The sequence below is a fragment of the Alexandromys fortis genome, unplaced genomic scaffold, assembly GCF_014885135.2.
Source record: "Alexandromys fortis isolate MF-2015 unplaced genomic scaffold, M_Fortis_MF-2015_v1.1 scaffold_93, whole genome shotgun sequence".
Taxonomy (NCBI): Eukaryota; Metazoa; Chordata; class Mammalia; order Rodentia; family Cricetidae; genus Alexandromys; species Alexandromys fortis.
Window position 1 is genome coordinate 1317502 of NW_026067970.1, and position 24962 is coordinate 1342463.

A 24962-nucleotide genomic window follows, 5' to 3' on the forward strand; every position below is an offset into this window, starting at 1 on the left:
ATTTGACGTCAATCTAGTTATAATTTAGTTTTATTCCTGATTCGAATAGTGATTTTCCTGTTTGGCTCCTTTCATATTTCAGTTCCTAGATTGAGGATGAGGCTATGGGTAATAATTCTTGCTATTTCCTTAGCTCCATTTAGGATGATAGGCATCACATTCATTGTATGTCGTGAGGGGAGAATGCCAGGAGGCATTCTGTATGGAATGCTCTCAGTGGTTGTCTTTGGCATCTTTTGGGCTAGTTGTTAATGCAGAGTCTCAGAAATCAAGCGCAAAGTTTTTAATTTTAATTGACCTCAACATGAAGCAGATGGGAAGTAATGCAATGAGCCTTTGGGCAGAATGCGGACGGGTTCTCAAGTTCAAGGGAGAGTGTTGTGAAATGGTACACGAGTGATCATGGCTTTCATTTCTTAAGGGAATTGAACTAATCAGACTCATTGTCATGGCCATCCTGAAAGGTCTCCTCATAGCCAACTGCTCCCAGAAAGCTGTGCTCTTCCGGATATTTCCTTGCCAGCCGTGAGCTGGGACCCAGGTCTGCTGAGTATGTCAAGAGCCATGAGTGACTAAAAGGGGAGAGACAATATTGACAACATAGCCTCCTTCAAGACATGCTTAAAGTCAATGAAAGGAAAATATTTAGGTGGAAAGTTCTAACATTTTTGGATGATGGAGGATAATAGAGTCCAGGCCTTTTGAAAGCCATCAACCTTGTTGTTTTCATGGGATGAGTGTTTGTTTGTTTTTAAATTTTTTTTGCATATGCTCATATTGTATCAGCATGCATATAAAAAATAGAATCAGACTCCAGAAAAAGACTAGTGAAATATACTTCATCTATTGAATTGTAAACTTATAGGAGGTTAAGATGCTAAATGTTATGTTATATGGATATTTTTCACAATAAAAATTTATTTCAAAAGTTAAGCAAAATCTTCCCAATTAATTAACTAATTAATTAACTTTGTATACTCTGCCTGCACGTGTGCCTGCAGGCCAGAAGAGGGCACCAGATCTCATTATGGATGGTTGTGAGCCACCATGTGTTTGCTGGGAATTGAACTCAGGACCTCTGGAAGAGCAGCCTTGTGCTTTAAATCTCCGAGCCATCTTTCCAGCCCCCAGAAACTCCCTCAGTTTAAAGAACACAACAGTGAACGAAACATGCACCATCTGATAAGCAGTCCAGGTGCTGCATCAGCTAATAAACGGGAAGTTGGTGTGGACTGGGAATAAGGAAGAGGGAAGGTGCTTGCTGGGTAATCTTTCCTAAAGGAATCCTCCTGAACTTAGAGCTACAGCCGTCCAATGGCCTAAGGACAGATGGTTCCTGAAATGCTGGAGGCTATTACAGGAGGTAACAAGTCAGGTGTTTTTCACTCCACTAAACAAGTTTGTTTGACCCATCTGCTCCGGATGTACTTGATCACATGTGGGCGGGAGGTTCACAGGCAGGAAATACGCCAGGGTGTATGCTTGCCCCTGATCCAGCCTGATGGGAAATAGTTAAGCTGCTGTAAAACTTGATTTGCATCCTGGCCATCCACCTGGCCAGTATCTAATTAAAGCTTGCTACAAATTTGGCTTTTAATCATGATAGTGGTCTTATTGTCTACCAGTGGGATTAATAGCACCAGCTCAGGACTTTTTTTTTCCATACATTTTTGTGTGAGAAGAAAGAAGTTTTTCTTGGTTAGAACAGTATTATTTAGGGTTTCTGTTGCATGATCCTGTATCCAAATTTGACCTGTCTCCAGGGATTTTGGTTGATAGGAAACAGGCTTCCCTGATGAAGGAATTTACACAGACACAGGGACAGAAGCCAAGGTTTTCAAAAGCTAGCTTGCAGCTTGGTTCTCCCACTATGCAGTGTGGTAACTTCCTGTGATAACTTCCAAAGGAGGGGACCATGTGATGTCCCAAGCACATCTTTTAGAAGATTAAAAAAAAAAGCACACAGGACATAGGGGCCAGGATGTTCACTTTCTGGCCTATTCCATTTCCTTGGTCACGGTTAAGTGAGCACCGGTCTTTCATTTTTCTCATGAGAAATTGCCCAGAATCAGGACACTTTTTCATTTTTTTTCTATTTTCTGAGGTCATTGTCATAGTATGATGTATGAAATGTGGTGCTGAGGCCACGCAGAAAAATCACTTCCGTAAAGATCATCGCTGTATCAGATGGGCCCAGGCCCAGCTTTCCATGAAGCCCTCTACGCTAGAAGAAGAATCTGTTGCCATGATTCTTTTTGGGATCAAAATCTCTCCTGATAGGGCTGGAGAGAAGGTGCAGTGGTTATGAGCGCTTGTTCTTGCAGATGGTCTGGCTTCTTCTGATCTCCATGGGTACCAGGGATGCGCATGGCACACATAATACAACCAAAATGCTCATACTTAAAATAAAAAGATCTCTATGAAGTTTCCAAGAACTCTGCACTCTCTAGGAAAATCTGGGCCCTGCTAAGGCATCAGATCAAGTACCCTCCTAGCAACTGTCAGGGCTCCTTCCTAGGAGAGTCCCTCTGCACTGCAGGAGGGCAAAGGTGAAGCCTTCGCTGAAACATCAACATCCAATAGCTGTAAAATTCTCAGCGCAGATAACTAACTGTAAGACGCGGTTGGAAGTTAGTTACACTGAGTCTAGATCCCTCCCTCGTGCAGAGATGAAAAGGAGAACACTTAGGTTTGGTGAAAGTTTTGTTTTTTTTTCCCCCAAGGGAAGTCCCTACCTAGTTTGCTATCAATTCCCCCTACCTGAGCCTTTTCTTCCCTTTGGTGAGAAAATGTGTTTCGTGTGGTTTAGAGATACAAAGACACCAAAAATAAAGGCCTGGGGAGCAGGTAAGAGTCACCTTGAAATCCTGCTTAAGTCGGGAGGGTGAGCTGGGCCTGGCAAGCTGTGGCAAGCTGCAGGCTTCTGGGGGAAAGTGACTTAAGCCCTTCCTACTCAGGGGTCCCCGGAGGAGAAATGGTGTGTGTGGAGTGGGAATCCAGGCTCCAGGACTCTGCCTAGGGCAGCCTGGAAAGACGCATAGAAAAATTATGGTTGAGTATATTTGTAGAGTAAAATGAGATGTTATTGTTTTTTATAAGGTGGAAATAAATCAAGTTAATTAAGCGTGGTGTATGTTTTACTTAGAAAGGCCAAAGAGGGCTGAAGAGTGGTTAAGAGCACTTGCTACTCTTCAAAGCACCCAGGTTTGATTCCCAGCACCTACATGGTGGCTCAAAACAGTAACTCCACTTCCAGGGCATCTGATGTCCTCTTCTGGCCTCTGTCAATGTCAGGCATGCATGTTGTACACAGACATGCATGTAGGCAAAACACCCATATAAAATAAAAAATAACGATAATAGCAGACAAATATTGTGGGATATTTGTACACTGTGTGAAAACGTATGGCTGTGATTGTTGTAATAAAAGCTGAATGGCCAGTAGCTAGAAAATGTTAGGCAGGACTTTGGGGGACAGAGAGGACTCTGGGAAGAAAGCTGGAGTGTCAAAGCAGACATGGAGAGGAGACAGGAAGTGCAAGATGAAAGAGAGGTAATGACACGTGGCAGAACATGGATTAAAAATATGGGTTAATTTAAGTTATAAGAGCTAGTTGAGACAGACCTAAGCTAAAGGCCAAGCTTTCATTAATTAATAATAAGTCTCTAGGTCATTATTTGTGGATTGGCTACCCAAAGATAGTTCGACAAGAAAGCTTGCTACAGACTGACTTTTTTTTTGTTCTTTTTTTCTTCTTTCTTTCTTTTCTTCTTTCTTTCTTTCTTTCTTTCTTTCTTTCTTTCTTCCTTCCTTCCTTCCTTCCTTCCTTCCTTTCTTTCTTTCTTTCTTTCTTTCTTTCTTTTTTCTTCTTTCTTTTTTTCAGTAGCTTTGGATTCTGTCTTGGAACTAGCTTTTGCAGATCAGACTAGCCTCAAACTCACAGAGATCTGCCTGCCTCTGCCTTCGGATCATCCTGGCTCTCAGAGTCCACATGGTGCTGTAGAGCAGGAAGGAGAACCGCAGCCTTGAGTCTCTCAAGCCTCAGTGTTGCTCGTGGGGTCTATGTCTGCGTCTGTGTGTGTGTGGGGGGCGGGGCATTGTAAGACTTCCGGGCAATTCCCTGGGACATGGAAGCGCCATAGAAACCTTTCCTGTTCTACTGTGACCGGTGTATGCACACATTTTTACTGGAAAGTTGCTCAGGCCTTTCTTTCTGGCAACAGGAGGGTACAGGAGAACAAATGAGAAGCCGTAGGAAGAAAGTGAGTGACAGCTAGGCCCCCAGGTCAGCGATTGAAGCAGTGTGGAAGCCTGGTGCTGCTTCCTGAATAATTCACTGGAGAAGCTGCAACCTCACACAGCTGGATGAGCATCTGGCACCCTGGATTCCTTTCACTCTCTGTCCACCCGAACACTCCGGAGAACGGGACAGACTGTTTCCCAGGTTACCATGTTGCCTCCTACACACCGCCACTGGGGTAGTTTCCCATTAAATCAGAGGCTTACATTTTTAAATGAAGTGCTAAGGGATGCATTAGAGGTGAGTTTCTGGATATAGATACAAGGACATTGAACACGTCCCCTATCATGGTCTCCCTTTTATCCAGCTATGATCTCAGGGTTCCTCTGTCCTATAAAATTACACAGAGAGCTAGCTGTCTGGCTTTAAATTCCAGTCTGTCACAGACTCCCTAACAGTGACACGGAGAAATCATTCTAAAACATGTTCACAAGTGATTTGTTACTTGGTCCACTTCCTTGTCAATCATCAATTTTCCCATGTTATCTGTCAGGTGATCCTTCTATTTAATTTTTTAACAAGTGTAACTGTGCACATGATTTTTGTGTGTTTGTCTAATTAGGAAGTTCCCTTGCAGCATGCAGGAAGAATCCCCATGTCGTACAGAGGTATGTGTTTGTACAGGACATATTTTTCCTTTTTCGAGTAGGATTTTCTCCATGTGTGAGAACAGCGAGGGGAGATGCAACCTCCTCTCATCTGTATTGCTGGCAATGCAGCCCAGGCTTGACCTCTGAGGGCACCGGACTGTCTGATGGGGCTCTGCAGACCTGAGGGTATGGACTGCAGAAACAGACCCAAGGAGCTGGGCAGGGGCTCTGCCCAGGGGTGTCCTAGCCAGGCCTCATAGGTTCAGGGGAGAACAGGAGCTGGCAGGGAGCCAAGGCTGATTGTGTCTCTGCACTCTTGGGAAGTTTTCCTTCAAATGAATATAGAAAAGAGCCCCCCCCCTCCCGCAGCTCCACACCCGTAATCTCAGCAGCTGGATGGCTGAGCTGGAGGTGGAGGTGGGTCTTGGAGAGTAATCGTTGGGCTCATCAGGCTTCTACAGACCTAGTGAGACAGAGGCAGGAAGTGCTCAATGCTGGATCGGGGCATGGGGAGGAAGGGACATGCTCATGATTTTATAATGTGTGATCATGTAGGTCAGTTTCTCTCTCATTCTCTTCTTCTCCCTCCCTCAGTGGTTCCCTCCCTCCCTTCCTCTCTCTCCTCCCTCCCTTCCTCCCTTCTCTTCTCCTCCCTTCCTTCCTCACTCTCTTCTTTTCCTTCTCCTTCAACCCTCCTTCCCTCCCTCTCTCTTCTCTCCTTTTCTTCCTCCCTTCCTCCCTCCCTTTCTACTTCCTTCCCTCCCCCCTTGTCTCCCCCTCCTTCTCTTCCTCCTTCCTTCCTTCCTTCTCCTCCCTCCATCCCTCCTTCCCTCCCTCTTTCCCTTCTTCCTTCCCCTCTCTCATTAGACAGAGGCATCTTTATTTGCAATATTGTTTTATTCTGATAAAAGTTACTTCAACTTTACATTACAAATATTTTTGACTTAGTTAATAACCATCAGCATAACCTGTACTGACAGGAAAAACTGGTGCTCTTCCTTGTCAACACCACAGAGCTGCCTAGGCTACAGGTCACAGCTTCATAGCATCTTCAAGGATGGGATCCAGGCTTCCTATTTTTCATGTTTCCCTTCTGCATCTTCTGTTTCCGTGAATGCTTGTCTCCTTAAATACAACAGGAGAGAGTGTTCTCATCTATCAGAGCACTAGCAAGCAAAGTATATAAAGATACGGCCTGTCCTGGGTGTGCAGGTACCCTAGTCTCAGCAGTTGGGAAACAGAGGCAGGAGGATCTTTGTGAGCGTGAGCCCAGTGTGGTCTATAGCCAGTTCCAGACCAGTCAGATCTACAGAGTGAGATGACATTTCAAAGGAGAAAAACATCTTAGGATTACTTAGTTATGCTTTAGCTGTAGTGGGTTGCAATTGAAATGAATGAGATCCTGGTGGATTTTGAATTTGTGATGGGCACTTATCATTGACTTGGCTGTCCAAGTCTATCTCGTATTATAATCCAGGGCTTCAGCAAAAATGGCAGCAATCCTCCATCTCCCAATGACTGAGGCCCCAACCCATGTCTGAGCCCCATTTGTCTGCGTTTTGTTCACCCTCTACCCTCTGCCCTTGCCCCAACCTCTTTCCTTGCTTTTGGTCCTGCAAAAGGGATTCTGGCTCTCTCTGGCTCGCCTTGCTTCAAGGCGTTCACTTACGCTCAGCCTTTAGTTTGGAAATGACCCCTCTCCTCCCCACAGTCTGCACATTCAGAGGCATGGGGTTCTCTCTCATGGATGCACCTCCGTAATGCCGCCCTTAAAACAGTCATTTACTCTCTTCAGTACCAGGGCTTACTAGGGGCAGTCACAGGTCTAGGCCTTAGGAATATGGCAGCAGACAAAATGATAGGATTTATAGAAATGAAAGTCTATCCAAAGTAACTGATCCTAAACATCTAAGTCAGAAGGCAGTAAGTTTCTTGGGAACAGTAGATGAGGTGTACTCTGAAACAGCCCCTCAGACAGAGTCTGCAGCTCCACCTCCTTCAGCCCTTAACAAAAGTCTTGACTTGTACTTCATATCAAAAGACTTTTTTTTTAAAAAAAAATATATATAGTCACTATTAGAAATAACATTTTCTAATCTTATATAGTAACTGACACTCTGGTTTATACATAGTAGATAGCAAATATTTGTTAATTAGTACAAGAATGGTTGTAGGGGGCTGGAGAGGTGGCTCAGAGGTTAAGAGCACTAGCTGCTCTTCCAGAGGTCCTGAGTTCAATTCCCAGCAACCACATGGTGGCTCACAGCCATCTATAATGAGATCTGCTGCCCTCTTCTGGCATGTAAACATACATGGAAGGAATAATAAATAAATCTTAAAAAAAAAGAAAAAAAAAAGAATGGTTGTAGGAGGATTCATTTTTAAAACGAGATGCAGAGCACCTGCCTGGCCAGCATGGCGGTAGCTCCGTGGCAGAGCACCTGCCTGGCATCTGTAAGGCCCACATTCCATCTCCCACACCATCCCGATGTAGTTGGGGGAGGGGGAGGGGGAATCCCTGCACTTGCCCTCTGATGATGGTGTGAGCTGGAACATTGAACAACATGTCAGAGCTTAAATCTGCAATCCTGACGTTGCACGCACTTAGTGTGTGGTTTACAGAGTTGCCAGCCTGATGGCAGCATGTGACCGGTCTTCCTACACCTGTCCTTGAAGAGTTCAGGATGTACAGGTGTTTGCTTACTTGGGTGTTGTCTTTGTCCCTCTGAGAAGCTGGCTTTTTTAGCACTCTGCTGCGACAGTACGGGGTACACATTGCCGGTTCTCTGACCGTGGAGCTGGCCGGCGTTCCAACACTTACCTCGGTTGCTTCCTACCAGGACTCTGGATTTCTTGATGCTGGCAAGTCATGGCGTGGAGCAGCTCACTGGCAGCCAGTGGATGCAGGGATCTCTGTAGCCAGCGACTCAGTGTCTTGGGGATGCTTCGGGCTGTTGTTCTCCCAAACCTTTGGGGCAGGCTGGGAACGTGGTTCAAGATCCCTGCCTCCACGTTGGCCCAAGCCCTGGGGCTTCTCCCCTCTTCCGCGGTCCTCCCAAATCTCAGGGGCAGGTTGGCTGCCGAGTGGGGCACTTTGTTGGCAGGGGCTGGATTCATCTTAATAACATTCTTTGCCCCCAAATCTTTTAGTTCTTGAAAACTGACACTTCTTTCCTTTTCCCCTTTTGGGATTCCTCTAGGCTATAATTAGAAACAGCAATTAAAATAACTTATTATTATTACAAGCCATAGATTAAATCCTAAATTAACTTAAATCCAGACTTTAATCTGTAGACTTGCTGTAGTTGCTGTAGCTATAAACAAAGTTTGTGTTTCTATATGCAGAATTTTTAAATAAATAATTTGTATTACGCTTCTTAAAGCAATCTAGTTTCTCTGTCCCTTGACTATTGTAAGACAACTATAAAATATTAATAAAAATATACATAGTGAGAGCAGCAGTATGTTCAAGCAGCAGGAATATAATGAAGTATTGAAATGAGGCGAACATTGATTTTATTGCAGTTATTTTCTTTCAGGTTTTTGATTCATATTGTTTATGGAATATTTTATACGTTTATATTACGACTTTGGAGAACACTATTCCCTTTACATGCTGTGTGTTTTGCCTCTCTCTTTAAAGGTCAAATGACACACAGAATTGTTTCTAGCCTGGCCAGGGCATGGCTCTAGGCAGTCCCATTGAGTTTCTCTCTCTACTCTGTCATATTCCAAGTTCCACTCTAAAACCATGTTTCAAAAAAACCAGTGACATTTTAATTAGACCACAATTTACATTTTTAGTGACAAGCCCGACTTTGTGCGTGAGTTACTACGTCCAGGAAACCTACTCATTGGGCTCATATAAAGCGCAGTGAATATTTAGTTAGACTTGGTTCGACCTTGAACATTGAACCACATTTAAAAATGTAATAATTACTTTCTGCTTATAATCTGAGTGATAATACTAACCAGAAACTTTGCAGAACATATAAACACCCAGAATAAATATAACTTATAGTTCCCTGATGTAGGGATGGACAGCTTAACTAGATTTAAAGATACCACGGACTTACCAGCTTCTAATTGCTAAGGAGAGAACACAAGTGCTGGGCTTGTCATGCAAGCTTCCAGCGGAAATGCATCCAGATCTTATTTCTAAAGCTCTCTGCTACAAGCATGCATCTTTGAGTCAACTGATATGGATCAATTCACCTTTTCCTTGCTAAGTATCCCGTGCTGGGTACAGGAAGTGTCATTGGAGAGGTCAGGTTGATTGCTATTAAAGTGGCATCATATATTGTCACAGAAAAGCTGAAGTGTGACGGAAAGCCAAAATCAAAAATAAAACAAATCACAAACTTATTTTAGATTCAGGAGAAATAGGGTGTGCATGTACATAGTTTATATTAGTGTGTACGTATAGAATGTCAGTTATATTAGTGTGTATGTATAGAATGTCAGTTACGTTAGTATGTACACACAGAATGTCAGTTACGTTAGTATGTACACACAGAATGTCAGTTATATTAGTGTGTACGTATAGAATGTCAGTTATATTAGTGTGGATGCTTATAATGTTCATTGTATTAGGTAGATTTTAAGACTTACCTGGAGATATCTGTCATCCTTTTCTTGGCTGTGAAAATGGGGCATCATTAATTCATCTGTACAGAAGATGTTTGGTGTTAGTAAGCTTAAAGTGGCTAAAGTCAACAAAATGAATCGTTTTGATGAAATAATTTCCATTTTCTCTAAATCCACAATTGAGTTAGTATGTTCAGCCTGGTGCCTATGAGCCTGTGAGACGGGAACTCACGGTGTTTTTATACTGCAACAGATGAATTCCACACATTGCAAGTAGTAATATTAATTAGAGTGTGTAACTGAAATATGCATGTAAGGAATGTGTCCAATTCATTCTAGGGGGACAGCAGTGTTTGTGTTTGCAGATCCATTGACTTTGAAAAGAATTTTCCTCATTATGAAGGCCCTCCTAATTAGGAAAGATTGGGACAACAGTCATTAGGATTCCCAAAAAACAGGATGTTTTATTTCTCTGAGCTTAAACAAGAAATCTTTTGTTTTTGATGCTTTTGTTAGTTTTTGAGCAATGCTTTAAAAGGAAAAGAGAAAGGATTCCATACACGCTGGCTGTGCTTTGAAAGCATTTGGACAAAAGAGTTAGGTGTAATGTTTTCAAAATGTCAGATAAAATTAAGAATGTGAAAAAAGTTGTAAGCCACATAGTACCCCAATAAAATGCCATGAATTAATTATTTTTGTTAAATGTTGTTCCGTTATCACAAAGTTTCAAGAGTAAATGTCAGCTGTCAGGAGGATGAGCAGCAGAGAAAATGTTCAGTAGGCGTTCCGGGAGGCGGTTCGGCCACTTTGGGATTTGCCCTTACAACAGCCCTAAGGGTCTAATTTGGCAATTGTGTATAAATCACCAGGATTTTATTTCTGTAAAGACTCCACATCCTACCTTCCTGCTCACAGTCCGTAAGGTAAAGCATCTAGCAAGGGGATGAGATAGTCACACACGTGCCCTGTTTGTTGCTCCCAGGGCCCATATTATTTAGGTAATCTCACTTTGCCGCAGGCATACTGACATCCCGGCATTAAGAGAGCATTTATAGAAATAAATGTGTATTTGCTGAAATGCCACAGAGAGTCCCTTTTGGAATAGCTGACTGGTATTCTGAAAGACTTGCCTTATCACAAGACCCGCTGCTCCAGAGAGGCCAGTACGGGTCTTGTCAGCCCTTCTGTCCTTCTGAGAGAACTAGACCTCACGTGGAGATCTGTCCACTTCCAGACAGAGACACTTTGCGCTCTCTCTCTCTCTCTCTCTCTCTCTCTCTCTCTCTCTCTCTCTCTCTCTCTCTCTCTCTCTCTCTCCCTCCCCCCCCTCTTCCTCTAACCTCTGTACATAACTTGAGGCCAGGGGACGGAAGAAGTGAAGACCTTTCTCTGTCTTGAGGGATAACAGCAAGCCAGGAAGTTGGAAAGCATCAGGAGGTAAACTGGCCTTAATACCACACTCTCCTGTGACCTCCCGAGGCAGTTGACTTTGCCGGCTTCATTTGTTTTGGTCTGTGGTAGCCAAGAGTCCCCACACTAGGAGGCAATTAATTCAATTCATAGTCTTGTGTTAATTTTGTAATGCTGTTATTGGATTATTTGAGTTTAATTTCCCTTAGGATTTAATATACTTCTCTTCCAAATTGTTCTTTTGTAAACTGCTGATGGAACTTCCCTTTTTGTGGTCAGGAGATCCAAACTTTTGAGAAATGGATGAAGCAAGGGACAGATTTATTTTTGTTTTTTATTTTTTTTTGACCAAGTTCACACCCTGGAAAAAGTGGACGGCACCACCCCGCGTCTCTAAAATTTGGTTTGTGTCTAGTCCTTTTCAAAGAGTGTGGCACTTCTGAGCAGGCCATCAATTTTAGTGGTGTTGAGGGTATTGCTCCATCAGTTGAGGTTATTCTAGTTGACATCTAGAGGGGCCCCTATGACTAACTACCTTCCACTCCACCAGGTCAGGTCTCCATGTTTGGAATACAATTAGAATAATCCTATTAAAATGGAAGTTGGCTGTTTTCCACCACCTTGTTTTTGGCTTAGCAATGGGAAGTTTAACAAATAGAGGACCACACTGTAGGACATACACAGCAGGAGACCGCCGTCGGCCTCCGTGAAATATGCTGCTGCAAGCCTGCATATGGATTTAGAAGTCTGGGACTTCTCAGTGAACTATCCAGACACACAAGGTGCATTCGTTTCCTGCTGGCTTGTGCTATTCACGTGCATGCTTTGCTTTTAAGTTCTATTTAAAGATTAAAACAATTTTGTGTGTGTGCGCTCATGCCGTGGCTCATGTGTCAGAGGACACCTCGGCTGCTGTCAGTTTTTTGCTCTTCCCGTCTAGGTCCTGGGGACCCCACTCCTTCACCCACTGACCCATTCGCCCACCCCAGATGTTTAATTTTAAAGGGGAAAGGGCATACACTAGAGGCGAAACAGACTATCTAGGGAGAAAGCAAACGGCCCAGGATCCAGGTCATACTGGAGAAGCTATGGATGACAGAGAAATTTGCCACTGGCTCCAGGTCAGTGCTGGTCCATGCCACAGGCCTGAGACAGTCTCAGTCCAGGTGAAACCTGGGCTCTGTGTGACACTCCACCATGGTGTCCCTCACAGGCACCAAAGGCAGCCATGTACGAGAGAACAAAGAAGCAAGTGACCGTGAAGCCAGAGTCCTTTCTAGCACAGTGTGCCTCCTTCAGGAGAGAGATGCTTACTCCTTACTGGGTCGGCTCCACGGCCTTACGTCACGTGCTGAAAGATGGTTTGGAGCTGAGACACCATCAGTAACTTAGACATTTACTACCACTGATCCAGTTATCTACGCCAGACTCTCCCGTGACATCCCTGGCTAGCCCCTCCCATCAGCTCCCACAATGCACTCTAAAGCTCATTATGTTGGTTCTGGATTTGAACATTATACTCGATAGTAGACGATATTTTTAAATATTCATCATATGTCATAAACCGTTCTAAGTATTTTTTGAAGTTACTAACTTTCTCAATAATTTCACCAGCACGAACTGAGGGTTTTTTTTTTTTTTTTCTGTCCTGTGGGAACAGCTAAGGTTCAGAAAGGGACATGGAGTTATTTATCTGGGTGTCAGAACTAGGACTGGAACTCAGGTGTGGACACTCACTGATTATTCTACTGAGGTCTGGTCTCTTCTAATGGCTTAAGAGGTTTTAAGTTTGCTAATATTTCTCCGTTTCCATCACAGCCACTGTTTCCTCTTGCCTAGAATATTTACTTGCTTACGTGCAAGTGTGTGCTGGTGACAACAGAGGCCAGAGGAATGATCAGATCCTCAGGAACCGGAGTTAGACAGTTATGAGTCACCGTGTAAGTTTTAGGAACGGAACCTGGGGCCCTGCAAGGGCAGCCAGTGCTCTTCCTCACTGAGCTGTATTTCCAGCCCCTCCCTTTTTTCTTCTTTGTTACTTTCCCCACAATGCAATCATTTATGACCTTCCTAACACCTTCCAATGGCTCCCCATTTATCCCTGGATCACTCAGAAAACCCACCCTTTATAACCTGCCTTCTGCTTGTTTCTCTAGCTTAACTCTTCCCCATCTCTGCTTGTACGAACCTTTTCCCTCCAAATGGTTGTGCTTCCTCTTGCCCCCAGCCCTGGGGACAGAGTCTCTGTCTACTTGTTTGTCTCTATCTTACACATAGTAAGTGTTTGGGTCTCAGGGGAGCCATCACATGCTGTGAAAAGTCCCTCTTGGTGTGCAGCTTCAAGTGACAGCTCATTTTTCTTCCCTTACCTCTGCTTGTACCAGTCTCTCTTGCCGCCATCTCCGCACCCCCAACGTTCTGTAGAGCAGAGTAGGAACGGGCAAGTGAGGGTCAGAGCGTATTGTCTATTGCAAGGATACTCAGAAACATTTTATTTAGAAAGGAATGAATAAGTTTTCATTAGTATGGAAAGCAGGTGTTAAATCTGGAGTGGTCTGTCTACCAGCTTTGGCCATTTGTTCAGAGATTCCTCTTGACGATGAAAGAGGAAGCTCTTTACTAGAGCTTGACTTTGCGGCTTTTCTTGAAACTGGAACGTGTTAATATTCTCCTGTTAGACTGTAAGACTCTCAGACTCATGCTTAGCTCATATTGGGATTCTTCCTGTTCAATCACATATGGATGAGTGCTGGGGGAGGGGGGGTCACTGAACCCAGTGCATTCTAGGCAAATGCTCTGCCACTTGGCCGGACCTCCAGCCCTTTAGGCTTGTTCTGTTCGCCTGGAGAAGACCAGTGGGCTCCAAAGGATCTTGCAGAATTTATGGGACTCTATTGTTTTCAAAGGAAAAGGCACTGCCCAGCCCCAGGGAGGGCTTCCTGACAGTGCTTCAGGCTCTCCCAGGGAGCAGCAGACTGGGGTACAAGGCTCTTTGCTTATGATCTCTCTATACCCATTAGACACTTCCTGCTCTCTGGCAAGTAATAGTCCTGGGGAAAGATGATTTCTACCAATGAGGAATGGAAGTCACCCAGCTTTAAAAGGTGCTGATCTATCCGGGCTTCTGGTAAAGTACTTAAAGAGATTGTTCATGTGCCAGGGGCTGCACATATTTTACAACCTATGCCGAAGGGGCTTCTCACTTAACTCATGGGGTGCATGCTCCCTGAAGCTGTGGGAGAGGTCTACTAGGGTGGCCAATTTTAATGTCTAAAGGAACCTGGTTATGACACCCGGTTTCTCACTCCCAACCCAGCCATCCAGTTCTGGGCCACTTGCCCTTTTCTAAAGCTTACTTCTCCCCACCTAAGCTCAGTCCAGCTGCTGAGCTACACAGAAGAACTATGGGCATTAGACTCTTACGTTGTGTTTCATGTTTCTAAAGTATTTTACAACCATCTGTTAACTTTTGGCCCCTTTAGAGTGGGATGGGAGGTGGTATTATAGTATAATTAATTTCACTATTATGAGTGGCAGAGAGAAGAAATAATACCTGTCTTTGTTCCAAGTAAACGCACCATATACAAGCTATATATAATTATTATTTAAAAAATTTAATGATAGTTCCTTTGCTTTGAGATTTATGAGTTTCTTGTTATAACGAACTTGTCACGTTTTGATTGCAAGACTGTATTTGCGTCCCAGCCTTCTCGGTGACAGGTGACAATGCCCGGGAAGGTGCTGGGGCAAATGCGAGACAACGATTATTTCTCCACGTGCAGTGAGCGATGTCAGAATTCAACTCTAGTGAAGTAACTTAAAGAATCAATTTGCACAATGCAAGAATAGACATCAAATATTTATAAAAATTAATTCACATGATTTATTCTAGGAGGGTGAATAACTGGCTGAATCCCCATGTTGGAAGAAGATTCTCTCTCTCTCTCTCTCTCTCTCTCTCTCCCTCTCTCCCTCTTTCTCTCTCTTTTTTTTTTTTTTTAGCAATATATTGAATAAACCTCCAGTATTAGGTCTTTTTTTTTTCAGTATTAGGTCTTACAAGTAGTGGAACTTTAAAAATGTAAAACAGTTTGCAGGGCTGATTAGGACATAACCTTCACAGCTCTCTTATTTGAGCTTTTACATTTTTTCAATGCTTCGTTTTATTGGCATTTTTTCCCTCTTGGGAAGAATGTGTGATTTTTACTGGCTTGGCATGGGGTTCTTGTACCTCTTGCCAAAGACTCAAGAAAATTCAGGGTTTTTACATGAGGGACAAAGACCAGATGCTTAGTTAAAATAACATAGCATTACACAAATGTAGGAAATAGAAATTGTACTAGAATTATTTTTGGCCTATTTTGCTTTTGATATATTAAAAAAAAATAAGCAAGCAGCCTTCTCCATATTCCAATTTGGGCAGGATAATGTAACTTAATATTTCTTGTGTATTTGTGTATCTCTGTGTGTGTGTGTGTGTGTGTGTGTGTGTGTGTGTGTGTGCATTTACAAGCCACAGTGTATGTGTGGAGGTCAGAGGCCAACTTCCAAGAGTTGATTCTCCCCTCCCTGCTAGAGTTCTGGGGCTCAAACTGAGGTGCTCAGGCTAGCCAAGCGGGCACTTCTATCCACTGAACCATGTTGCTTGCTCTTAATCAAAGTTAGTGTGTGCCTTTCCAACATTTTGTCTTATTTATTCTTTTGGCCTTTAGAAGTGTTCTGCTCTAAATGTAGACTGTGCTGTTAAAGCAATTATTTGCTTTAATAACAAATCTGGGCTTTGAATAGTATCAGAAAGACCTAGCCTATGCCTTAGGGTATCCTTTCTCATTGCCTTAGCCAGGCTGTCTCTGGGAAGAGAATTTGTAGCTTAAACCTACATTGATGTGAGCTGCGAGGACCTCTGCAAGCACAGCTGGCTTCTCACCTCAAGCAGACATGCACGTAAGGGCAGATGTGTAGCTAATTTGAAGATCACGACTAACGTGGATCTCATATATTCGCTTTCATCTGGATGACATGTTAAGACATGCATGTGACTGGATTTTTCTTGGCAGTAGGTGTCCTATTGATCCTATACTTCTGGTGTTGTTGGTAGGAGCTTCTGTAGAGGTCCTCAGTAGCCATGCTTGCTCGGCTCTGTCAGAGGCTGATCCAGCTTTGACCACTCTTGGGTCAATACTTGATACTTTGACTCATTTTTCTTCTACCAGGTCTTTGGTTTTGGTAATCCCACCGCTTCTTTGCTCTGCCTGTGAGATCCTGTGGAAACCTCACATGCAGCAGCCTCTTCAGTCACTTGGGTCATAGTGACTAGACTCCAACATTGAAGAAGCTATTCCAACTCCCTTTAATGTTGGTCTTTTAAGATGAGGCCATGATGTACCCGAGAACCACAACATGATAGATCTGTTGGTTGAAAGTCTGGCAATTCCATGAAAAATAAGATGCCATTTTCAGACAAATAAAAGAGCAAAACCCTAGAAAAATCCTTCAACCAAATTGTCACTATTGATTTTGGATGTACACTTAGTACATCTAAAGTGTACTGTGACTTTGGGCATAATTTTAATTAAAAGAGATTTTTCTGACAATCTTCCGGATCTAGCCTGAAAGGTTTTGTATTAACTGAGGTTAAATGAACTAAGGAAATATTAATGTAATGATCATTAAAAACCTAATGGGTTTAATTCCATACTGGGGTTTAAAACTTCCCAGGTTTTAGATTGGCAAGTTCAAGAGAGCGGCTATTTCCCATTTGAGAGGGTATAATCAGAAGAAAATAGATAAACTCGGGAAAGGTTTTAGTTTAAGCATCTTTAGATGCACAGCCAGCTCTGTGGACAGGAATCTCTTACAAACCCAGATGTGTATGACTCAGAGTGTCTTCAGAATGGCGGGCCTTGGCAGATGAGCCACGCTACACAGAACCCTCTCTTATTGGCAGAGACAGCCAGTGACCTATGGTCTGGGAGCATCCAAAGTGATGTGGATGCTAAGTGAACCATCCGTCCATGCTTCATCTTCCAACCTCTCTATTAAGAGCAGTTGGAGCCCTTCCTATGTTGTCACAGACTTCAGGTTGATTTGCTTATGCTCATCCCTTCAAAGGCCTTTCACATATAATTTATTCTACTCCAGGGAAACTAGGATGAAGGCCAGGCGGGATGGGGTGAGAAAGGATGGGAAAAGAAATTACCATAGGCTCATGTTGGATCTTCTGTCTTGTTAAGCAGTTTGCAATTCTTACAAATGCTTTGTGGTTAAAAGTTTCTTATCGGCACAGCCGTGGAATGAAGCTCTCCTTTTCCTGATGGTTTATTCGGGTCTCCTGGGTTACATGTGAACAAAAATTTCAGGCAAAACAAAGAGTTTATTATAAGGACCCTGGGGTGCCTTATGAATGGGATTGGGGCCTGTAGAACACCTGGAGCCAAGGACTCAAATCACCATCAGGCCTTTCTCTTGAGTTCCCATTTATACCCAACATCTGTTTTGTTATCTTCTCTGACTACTTTCCAAATTAAAGAAAATTACCTATGCATTTTCAACACTTTCCAAATTTACATGGCCTCAATTTTGTCCACCCTGTGAAAAACTGCCTTCCTTTTCTCGGTTCCAGATTCAAGGTATCAAGGAAGGACTCTTATTTGCCCGGTGTAGAGAAGGTATCCAATTCTGAATCAGCTTGTGACTAGGTGGGGTCACAGTGCACTGACATAGGCGGCCCCATGTAAGGCTGTGGGAGGAGTGCGGTGGGTGGCAGTGTTGGAGGGCTGTAAGACAGGATGCAAGTCTCTTAGATGGTGGTCAAGTCAAAGATGGATTCTTCTCCCCGACTGCCCTTCTCCAGGCAGAGAAAAACAATTCCCCTCACTGTCTCAGTTATGAGAGTGGCAGAGGCAGAATCAGGCATTCCCTGCTGGGGTGATGTTCCTTTGTTTCTCCATGAAGGTGCTGGGACAGTCCTCTAGCCCAGCTGGGTGGTGGAGGTAGGCGGTACTTCTGCTGGGCAATTTGGGTCTTTGTTTCAGCAAGCAGGTGTTCTTGTGTGATAGTTTTGTAGCTCACAGGGGGATTTGTTGGTAAAAACAAAACAAAACAAAATTTTAGATCTTTCTTCCCCGGGGGTGGTTGAGGCACAATTCCCAGCTCTTTCTCCGTTTATCCATCAAAGCAGAGCCAATGGTGGGAGCCTCTAAGATTCCCTTTCTCTCTTGGCAGGTGGAAGTCCTGGCTCAGGTGTTTCTCTCTGGCATTTGGAGGTGCTCCTGTTTCCAGCATTGTGTTCTCACCAGACATGAAACACAGTCCCAAGGATTTTAAAACCAGATGGTTTGAGCCCTAAATGGTCTTAACTCTTTTCTGCATGGGCCTCTTTCTGAAATGTTTGAAACCCTTCATTTTGCAATGGTGATACTGACTTCCCTTATTTTTTCCTATTGAGCCTATCCAGGTCAAGGAGTTTAAGGAAACACACCAGAGTGAAACCTTGCTTTTTGAGCAGAAAGTTACATTTTCTACTAAGTTGGCGAACTTGACCTTCTGTGTCCCACACTTGTGTAGTCTTCCTCAGAGACACTGTTTGTGTATAGTAAACCGTGTGGAGATCACAAAGGAGTGTTTGTTTTGGAGATAGTAAAAATAAGACTCTTGTGTGTAATTCCACATGGAAGCGTATACATGCTCTTTGCTAGTTAGCTTTATTGCGCTTTGTCAGTTTTTGACAGCATTTACCCTAACTAAGAAGTAGCAATAATGGTATATTCTAATTCAGTCTTGCATGCATATCTGTCTGCACTAAAATATTTGCTTCCAGTGACAGAAAGTATTTTAGAAGTGTTCATTAGAACAATTTGATAACTGTGTATCCATTATTAATAACCCAAGACAAGGAATTACATGTTACATGACTCATGTGACCAATAAGGAAGACACTATTTCCATAATTATAAAGAATTCATATCACATCCATTTTACTGTTCTCTATCATTTGACCCATTTATGGCTCATTTTGAAAGAGTGAAATTTAAAAATTTATTAAGTTTTTTGAATGAAAAATCTGTCAGGTAATTTCTCCCTGACTATCTAGCAGTAGAGGCTCAACCAGGCTCTTTAGATCACTTCTAAGAAACTGACAAAGAAAGTTTGGGGGCGCTCTGGGCCAGACCTTCTCCTTCAGGAGGGAGCCTGGGCTACAGGGTGCATGTTTGTCTCTGTTGACCACATTCTGGAATGAAACAGAGCCACGAGGTGGAGGGTAGCCACTTAGTGTCCACCTGCTGCCTGTCCAGTGGCCCCGCCAGCTTCTCCACGGCCCATCTGGAGAGGACATTAGGTCGTTCTCGGCATAGCTGACTGGTTCTCAGCCCAGTAAGCTCTGCATAAATACGGGTTCTTGGCTGTGCTGCTGCTACGGTGATTATGCGCGCAATCGTTTAGGGATAATGAATGTGGCCATGGGTGGTGGGAGGAAGAGGCAGGCTGCGTGTAGGCTGCAAGACTGGTGGATCGTGTGCCAGGAAGCAAATTACTGAATGATTCCTGACCTATTCTTTTCTCACACCTAAGCCTCAAATGTGTGGAATCGGGAGAGTCTCCAATTATTTTTGCGTCCGAGAACCTGGGCAACAGGGTGTTTTGTGCGTGGTAGTCAGTACCTGCAGGCTCTGCCTCTGTCTCCTTTTATTGCGCTGCATCACCCCCTCTTTCTCCTCTGGGTATGCCTGTGAGCAGCAGTTGCTGGAGTGATTTTGATGAAATGTGACATTTGTAGACTGTGGCCACCGACCAAAGAATCTGAGCTATGGAATCCAATGTTTTACGAGCTACAAAATAAAAGCTGGCCAGCATTTATTGCTTGTTCGAACTGCTTGAGCCAAGTTTCCTAAGCCCACAGAGCCCGCTCCTTAGCGCTGCTAATTTTACTATCAGCAAACAAGAGGGAAAAGGGGAGATGACATCAAACAGCCAGACCATGGCCTTTCTGAGGGTGATACGGCATGGCAATCTGAAGGGAGGGTGAGCTTCTTGTTTCATCAGATCAAGAAAATGAACTATTATGGAGAAAAGGTAGAACGGAGAGAAAGTTGTAAGCAGAGACTATTCACTGGCAATGATTTACATATTAAGGTAGTCACTCGGCCATGTTAGAAACTCTCTCGGGAAATGTCCAAAATGATGGATAGAACTTTAATATTAATAGACGATTCATCATGATAATGTAAGTCATAGCTCTAAATCTCCCATCATCAATGGACTAGTTCTTTGCTAGCCTATTATGCAGGTAGCACATGTTTTAAATAGCACTGTGTAATAGTTCTGAAGCCGTCCTTTGTCTGTAATTTGGGAGTTCTGTTCAGAGCGGCAGTGACGAGCTGACTCATTGATCTTTCCTGTGCTGTCTGGGTGATCTGCATTTCTCCCCTTACTTTTGATTAATATTTAGTGATTCTCAAAATATGCTCAAATAGTCCCCTTTTACAATTATAAAAGAAGTTTTACTCAGCACATAATAATTTATATTCACGAGGTGACTCTGAGGGGGATGAATTGGTTATTAATTTATTTGTTGGTTAGTCTATAAAGAAGATGATCATTTCCAAGTTCCTACTTGATACAATAATTTGCTACTTAATCAGAAATCATAGGCAGGTGCATGACTCCCTTATCTTAGTCTGAGTTTTCTAGTCTTGGCATCTTGGATATGGACAGAGTGATGATGTAGTCTCAGGGGCCCTTTTGCAATAACTATGGTGGTATAAGTAAACATCGGATGGGGAGACTTGTATCTTACTTTCTTCAAGAGAGGCTCCAGCATCCATTAGTAAGATCATAATCAAGGCTTCCTGTCTTAGTCTAAGACACACGTGAACATAGGTCTACAAATGCAGACCACACACACACACACACACACACACACACACACACACACACACGGCACACGGCACACAGCAGTAGGTATATACTCAGGAAAATAGACCCTCAAAGTATGTCAAGAAAGTAGAGGGTTTCTTTAAGCCCATAAATCACTTCATAATGTTGTATTTCTCTTTGTTAGGTAATTCTGTGTGTTCTAATTCTATTCCATTTCTATGTCCATGAGCGTCTACTACAAACTTTAGATGCACCAGTTCATATATTTTGTTGACTCAAATTTTGTGAGATGTAAGGGTCCTATTACATCTGTTTGTCAAGAAGGCTCCAGAAGTACCCAAAGCAGCGCAGACATTGCATTACTCTGGATCGTCCACTATAACTAGATGATAGGACTGTTGAGAACACCATTCACTTTAGTGGTAGGACATAGAGAAATCAGTCTGGAACTGACCAGGAAACTTCCTGTTGGCTATCTTTCATAGTGTTGGCAGGTGCTATGTAGGCTCTTGGAGGAGAAAAGACATCTGCCCATTTTATCCAACCCTGGGCTCTGCATGTTATAAAACTGACCTGCCGGGTAAGATATGCCCACTTGTGCAATAGTGGCATGATCACTATGGGGTAACCAACCACTCTTTGACTGAGGCCTGTAGCATAGGAATTAATTGATTCCTGGCACTGCAAACCTCATAAAAACTCATGGCTATGGAGGTCATAGACCCTAGGAGAGAATCTAGTTGTTTTGATAAATGGTCATGTTGTTGAACTGCCTTCTAAATTTATAGTTTGCTACACATAGGTTATGTTTCATTTAAACTTCTTTTTGTAATAGGTAGTGGTTAATGCAGAGACACATATATGGTCAAAACACTGAGAGTAAGTGATCTTGAATGCTCATTGTGGAACATTGTACTCGTAGAGTGAACATTTTGGAAGAGGATCAGAAAACTATGTAAGAGCAGGGAGGTGGGGAGAAAGGCTGTGAAATGTGACAAGGATGTTGCAGACGTGTGCTCACACCAGCTGTGGTTATCTGCGCAAGGCCTATACAAAATCAAGCCAGTTAGAACTCCAGCATGGATGAAAGAGGGGCCCTTGAGGAACTACTGCTAGCTGAGGAGCTGTTGACAGTTGATGGCAGCTGGTGGAGAGAGAACTACTTTTTCTCAAGGGGGATGTGGTTGCTGATGGGTGCCTCTGCCCCAGTGGATGGCCCCATACCCATGCCCATATGGGCACCATTAATGGGACTCAGTGGGTTATTTAAATAAAAACAGAAGAAAGAAAAGACATGAAATTCGAAGGGAGAGATGATGCTGGGAGAGCCTAGGGGGTGCTGAAGAGCCTAGTGGGGAGTGAAGAGTGGGATGTGAGGATTGAGGATTATCAAGATACATTGGACACATGAATGAAATTTTCAAAGAAAAATGGTGTAAAATTCAGCATTTCTTAAATTTGAAAAAACATCGGTGACACTCTGTTTTGTTGTTGTCATTGAATGGTGGCACATGTCTTTAATCCTAAGACTTAGGAGGCTGATGAATTTGAGACTGGCCTGGCATATGTACAGTGAGTTCCAGGCCTGCAAGACTATATAGTAAGACTCCCATGTGGTCAGAATTTTCTTTGGGTCTTCAGCTCACAAACAATGACATAGAAACTTAATTATAAAAGCTTGGCCTATAGCTTAGGCTTGTTTTTAACTAGCTCTTATAACTTAAATTACCTCATCTATGTTAATCTGCATTCTATCACACAGCACTACCTCTCTTCCATCCTGCACCTCCTGTTTCCTCTCTGTGTCTCTTCGGGTCTCTCTGATGTGCCTAGATTCCCCCTTCTCCTCTCTCTGCTGGAAGTCCCACCTATACCTCCGGCCTAGCTATTGGCCATCCAGCTTTTTATTACACCAATCACAGCAATACACCTTCACACAATGTAGAAATATCCCATAACTCTCCCATCTCAAAACATTTTCTTCTTTTTAGGTTCGGTCTATAAACTATTGAAAAGTATTAGCCTAATGGTTAAATTTGAGTGAATTTATAGACTTGACTTCTTTTTTAGAGTATTTGATTTTTTTTTAAAAAATCAGATTACATTTATTTATTTATTTATTTATTGTGTGTGTGTGTGTGTGTGTGTATGTGTGTTTAGGTCAGAGGGCAACTTGTGGGAGTCAGTTATCTCCTTCCACTAAGTGGTTTTGAAGACTTAAGTTTTGGTGGCAGGTGATTTACACACTGAGCCATCTTGTCAGTGCTTTTGTTTGGTTGGGGGTAAAATCTTTGCTTATTTCAGATCATGTTTATTCTTATATTTTCACTATATTCAGACCGTGAAATAAGCATAAATATATATATATATATATACACATATACATATGTATATGTAAAAATCTTCAACTTCCTTTGTTTTATGGAGAATATTTTTATTGTATGTGACCTACAAAGTATACATGGTTTATTGAAAGAACTTAAAACTCCTTGTTAACTAATTGAAGGAAGGAATGAGCGAGTAAGTGGGTCTGCGACCTTAAGCAGGAAGATTATCTTTGCAGTGCATGTTGATATGTAATGAACAAACCCTTTCAAGTTAAGTACTTCTTCCTTCAGAGTGACTAATTTCCATAGGGTTGATTGAATTGAGATGGACTTGATGGCAAAGGGTTAATCATTTACACTGCCAAAAGGTCAAGATTGGCTGTTCTTCTGTCTATTTCCTCCTGGACAGGAATGAGTGGTGTGTGTGTGTGTGTGTGTGTGTGTGTGTGTGTAGCACCCAGTCATAACACACACATTTCTCTTATCTATATTTACTCAGAACATATTCCTCCCATCTCCAACTGCTGAGTGAAAACATGGAATTTATATACCCTTTTTGCCTTTCATTAGAAAATCTCGTATTGTAGAATTATAAGCTTGACTATGTTGTGCTTTTAACTCTTTAATTTATAATTCTTTTTTTTCCTGATACACTTTAGGTCAGGGCTTTTATTGTGGTCTGGGTATTTGTTCTTTCCTTCCATTCTCTTTTCTTTCTCCCCCTTCCTAAATCTTTTCCCTTTTTAATCTTTCAGATTTTTAGAAGAAGTACTAGAATAAAGGTGACAATGTCCCTGGCCTGTTGCACTCCAGGTACCTGCTCACAGAATGGCTGGCATTAATGTGGGACCATTACTTTCTGTGTTTGATGGGTGTGAATGCGGGGTCACGTAGGGCCAGGCCACGGTGGAGGCTTGGCAGAAAGCTATATGAACAATAGTTTTTCCTGCATTGCCCTGTTCTCTAATGAAGATGGTTCACAAACGCTCCACCTAGTAAAGTAAAGGATGTTCATCTGCTCAAGAACCATGCATTTCTGTGTTAGAGGCTAGGGTGACAAGTTGGGTGGGGTCAAGCTATCTCCTTTCATGGTATCAGAATGTAAAAAAAAAAAATGAGGCAAGATGCCTGAGTGGAAGAAGATGCAGAAAAGTTAATCAGAAAGGTTGCTGCAGGCCTGGAGACAGGAAGCCCCACTATTCCCCCTCCTTCCCTGGTTAGTTTTTAAGCAATGAAAATGAATATTCGAGCCAAGTGACACACATCATCACTCCTGGCACTAGAAAAGAAGAGACCAGTGCTCTCAGTGGCTGGGGATGGAGGGGTGCTGAGGGGGACTGGAAGGAGAGGGAGCATGCACTGTAATGGGAGCGTGTGGATATTAGAAGAGGGGCTTGTGCATGCTAGTTCTTGGCTTCCACGTAATCTTGGGAAAGTGCTCATACTTGTTCGTGAAAAACTGTATGAGACTGCCGGACGGTCTCTAAGGGTTTCCTGCCTCCGCATCTCCATATTAGCGACAAGACAAAGAACTTAAGGGAGTTGGAAAAAAAAAGACGTGGCTGTGGTCGGTAAAACTGGCCCAACTCAGGTGTTGTTGAGCTTCCTGCTTTCTCGAGTCTGTGGGACAGTTTGACTAGATCGAATCCATGGCTAATAGAGAAAAGAAAGTAACACAGTTAGGTCTGTCAGGAAACCAGGAGATTGGGGTCTTACAACTGGGGCCCTCAGAAGGTTCACCCCAGGAAACCAAGTGGAAAGCAGTGATTGGCGCTTCAGGTTCTCATCATTAGATGGGCTCATCCGTCAGAGTCTGACAAACTTTTCGGCTTAGCACCCGGCAGTTCCTGGGAGTAAAACCTCTAGAGCAA

The 24962-nt window shown here is 43.0% G+C and overlaps 1 protein-coding gene across 1 annotated transcript; it reads right to left on the reverse strand.

The window, feature by feature from the left end:
- Positions 1–5870: 5870 nt before the first annotated feature.
- Positions 5871–9649, reverse strand: Npvf (neuropeptide VF precursor). Its single transcript, XM_050155466.1, has 3 exons — positions 9503–9649; positions 7713–8092; positions 5871–6016 (listed from the first exon to the last, which is right to left on the reverse strand). Exons 1-3 carry the CDS (start codon positions 9638–9640, stop codon positions 5965–5967), a joined length of 570 nt encoding a protein of 189 aa, XP_050011423.1. The 5' UTR covers positions 9641–9649; the 3' UTR covers positions 5871–5964.
- Positions 9650–24962: the final 15313 nt, after the last annotated feature.

Bases quoted from the DNA above. Each gene is read 5' to 3' on its own strand.
- Npvf (XM_050155466.1), bottom strand. From the start codon at position 9,640: ATGGAAATTATTTCATCAAAACGATTCATTTTGTTGACTTTAGCCACT. The intron at 8,093-9,502 runs GTAAGTCTTAAA...TTCTAATTATAG, and splicing joins AGGATGACAGATATCTCCAG to CCTAGAGGAATCCCAAAAGG. The intron at 6,017-7,712 runs GTAAGTGTTGGA...GTTGTATTTAAG, and splicing joins CCTGGTAGGAAGCAACCGAG to GAGACAAGCATTCACGGAAA.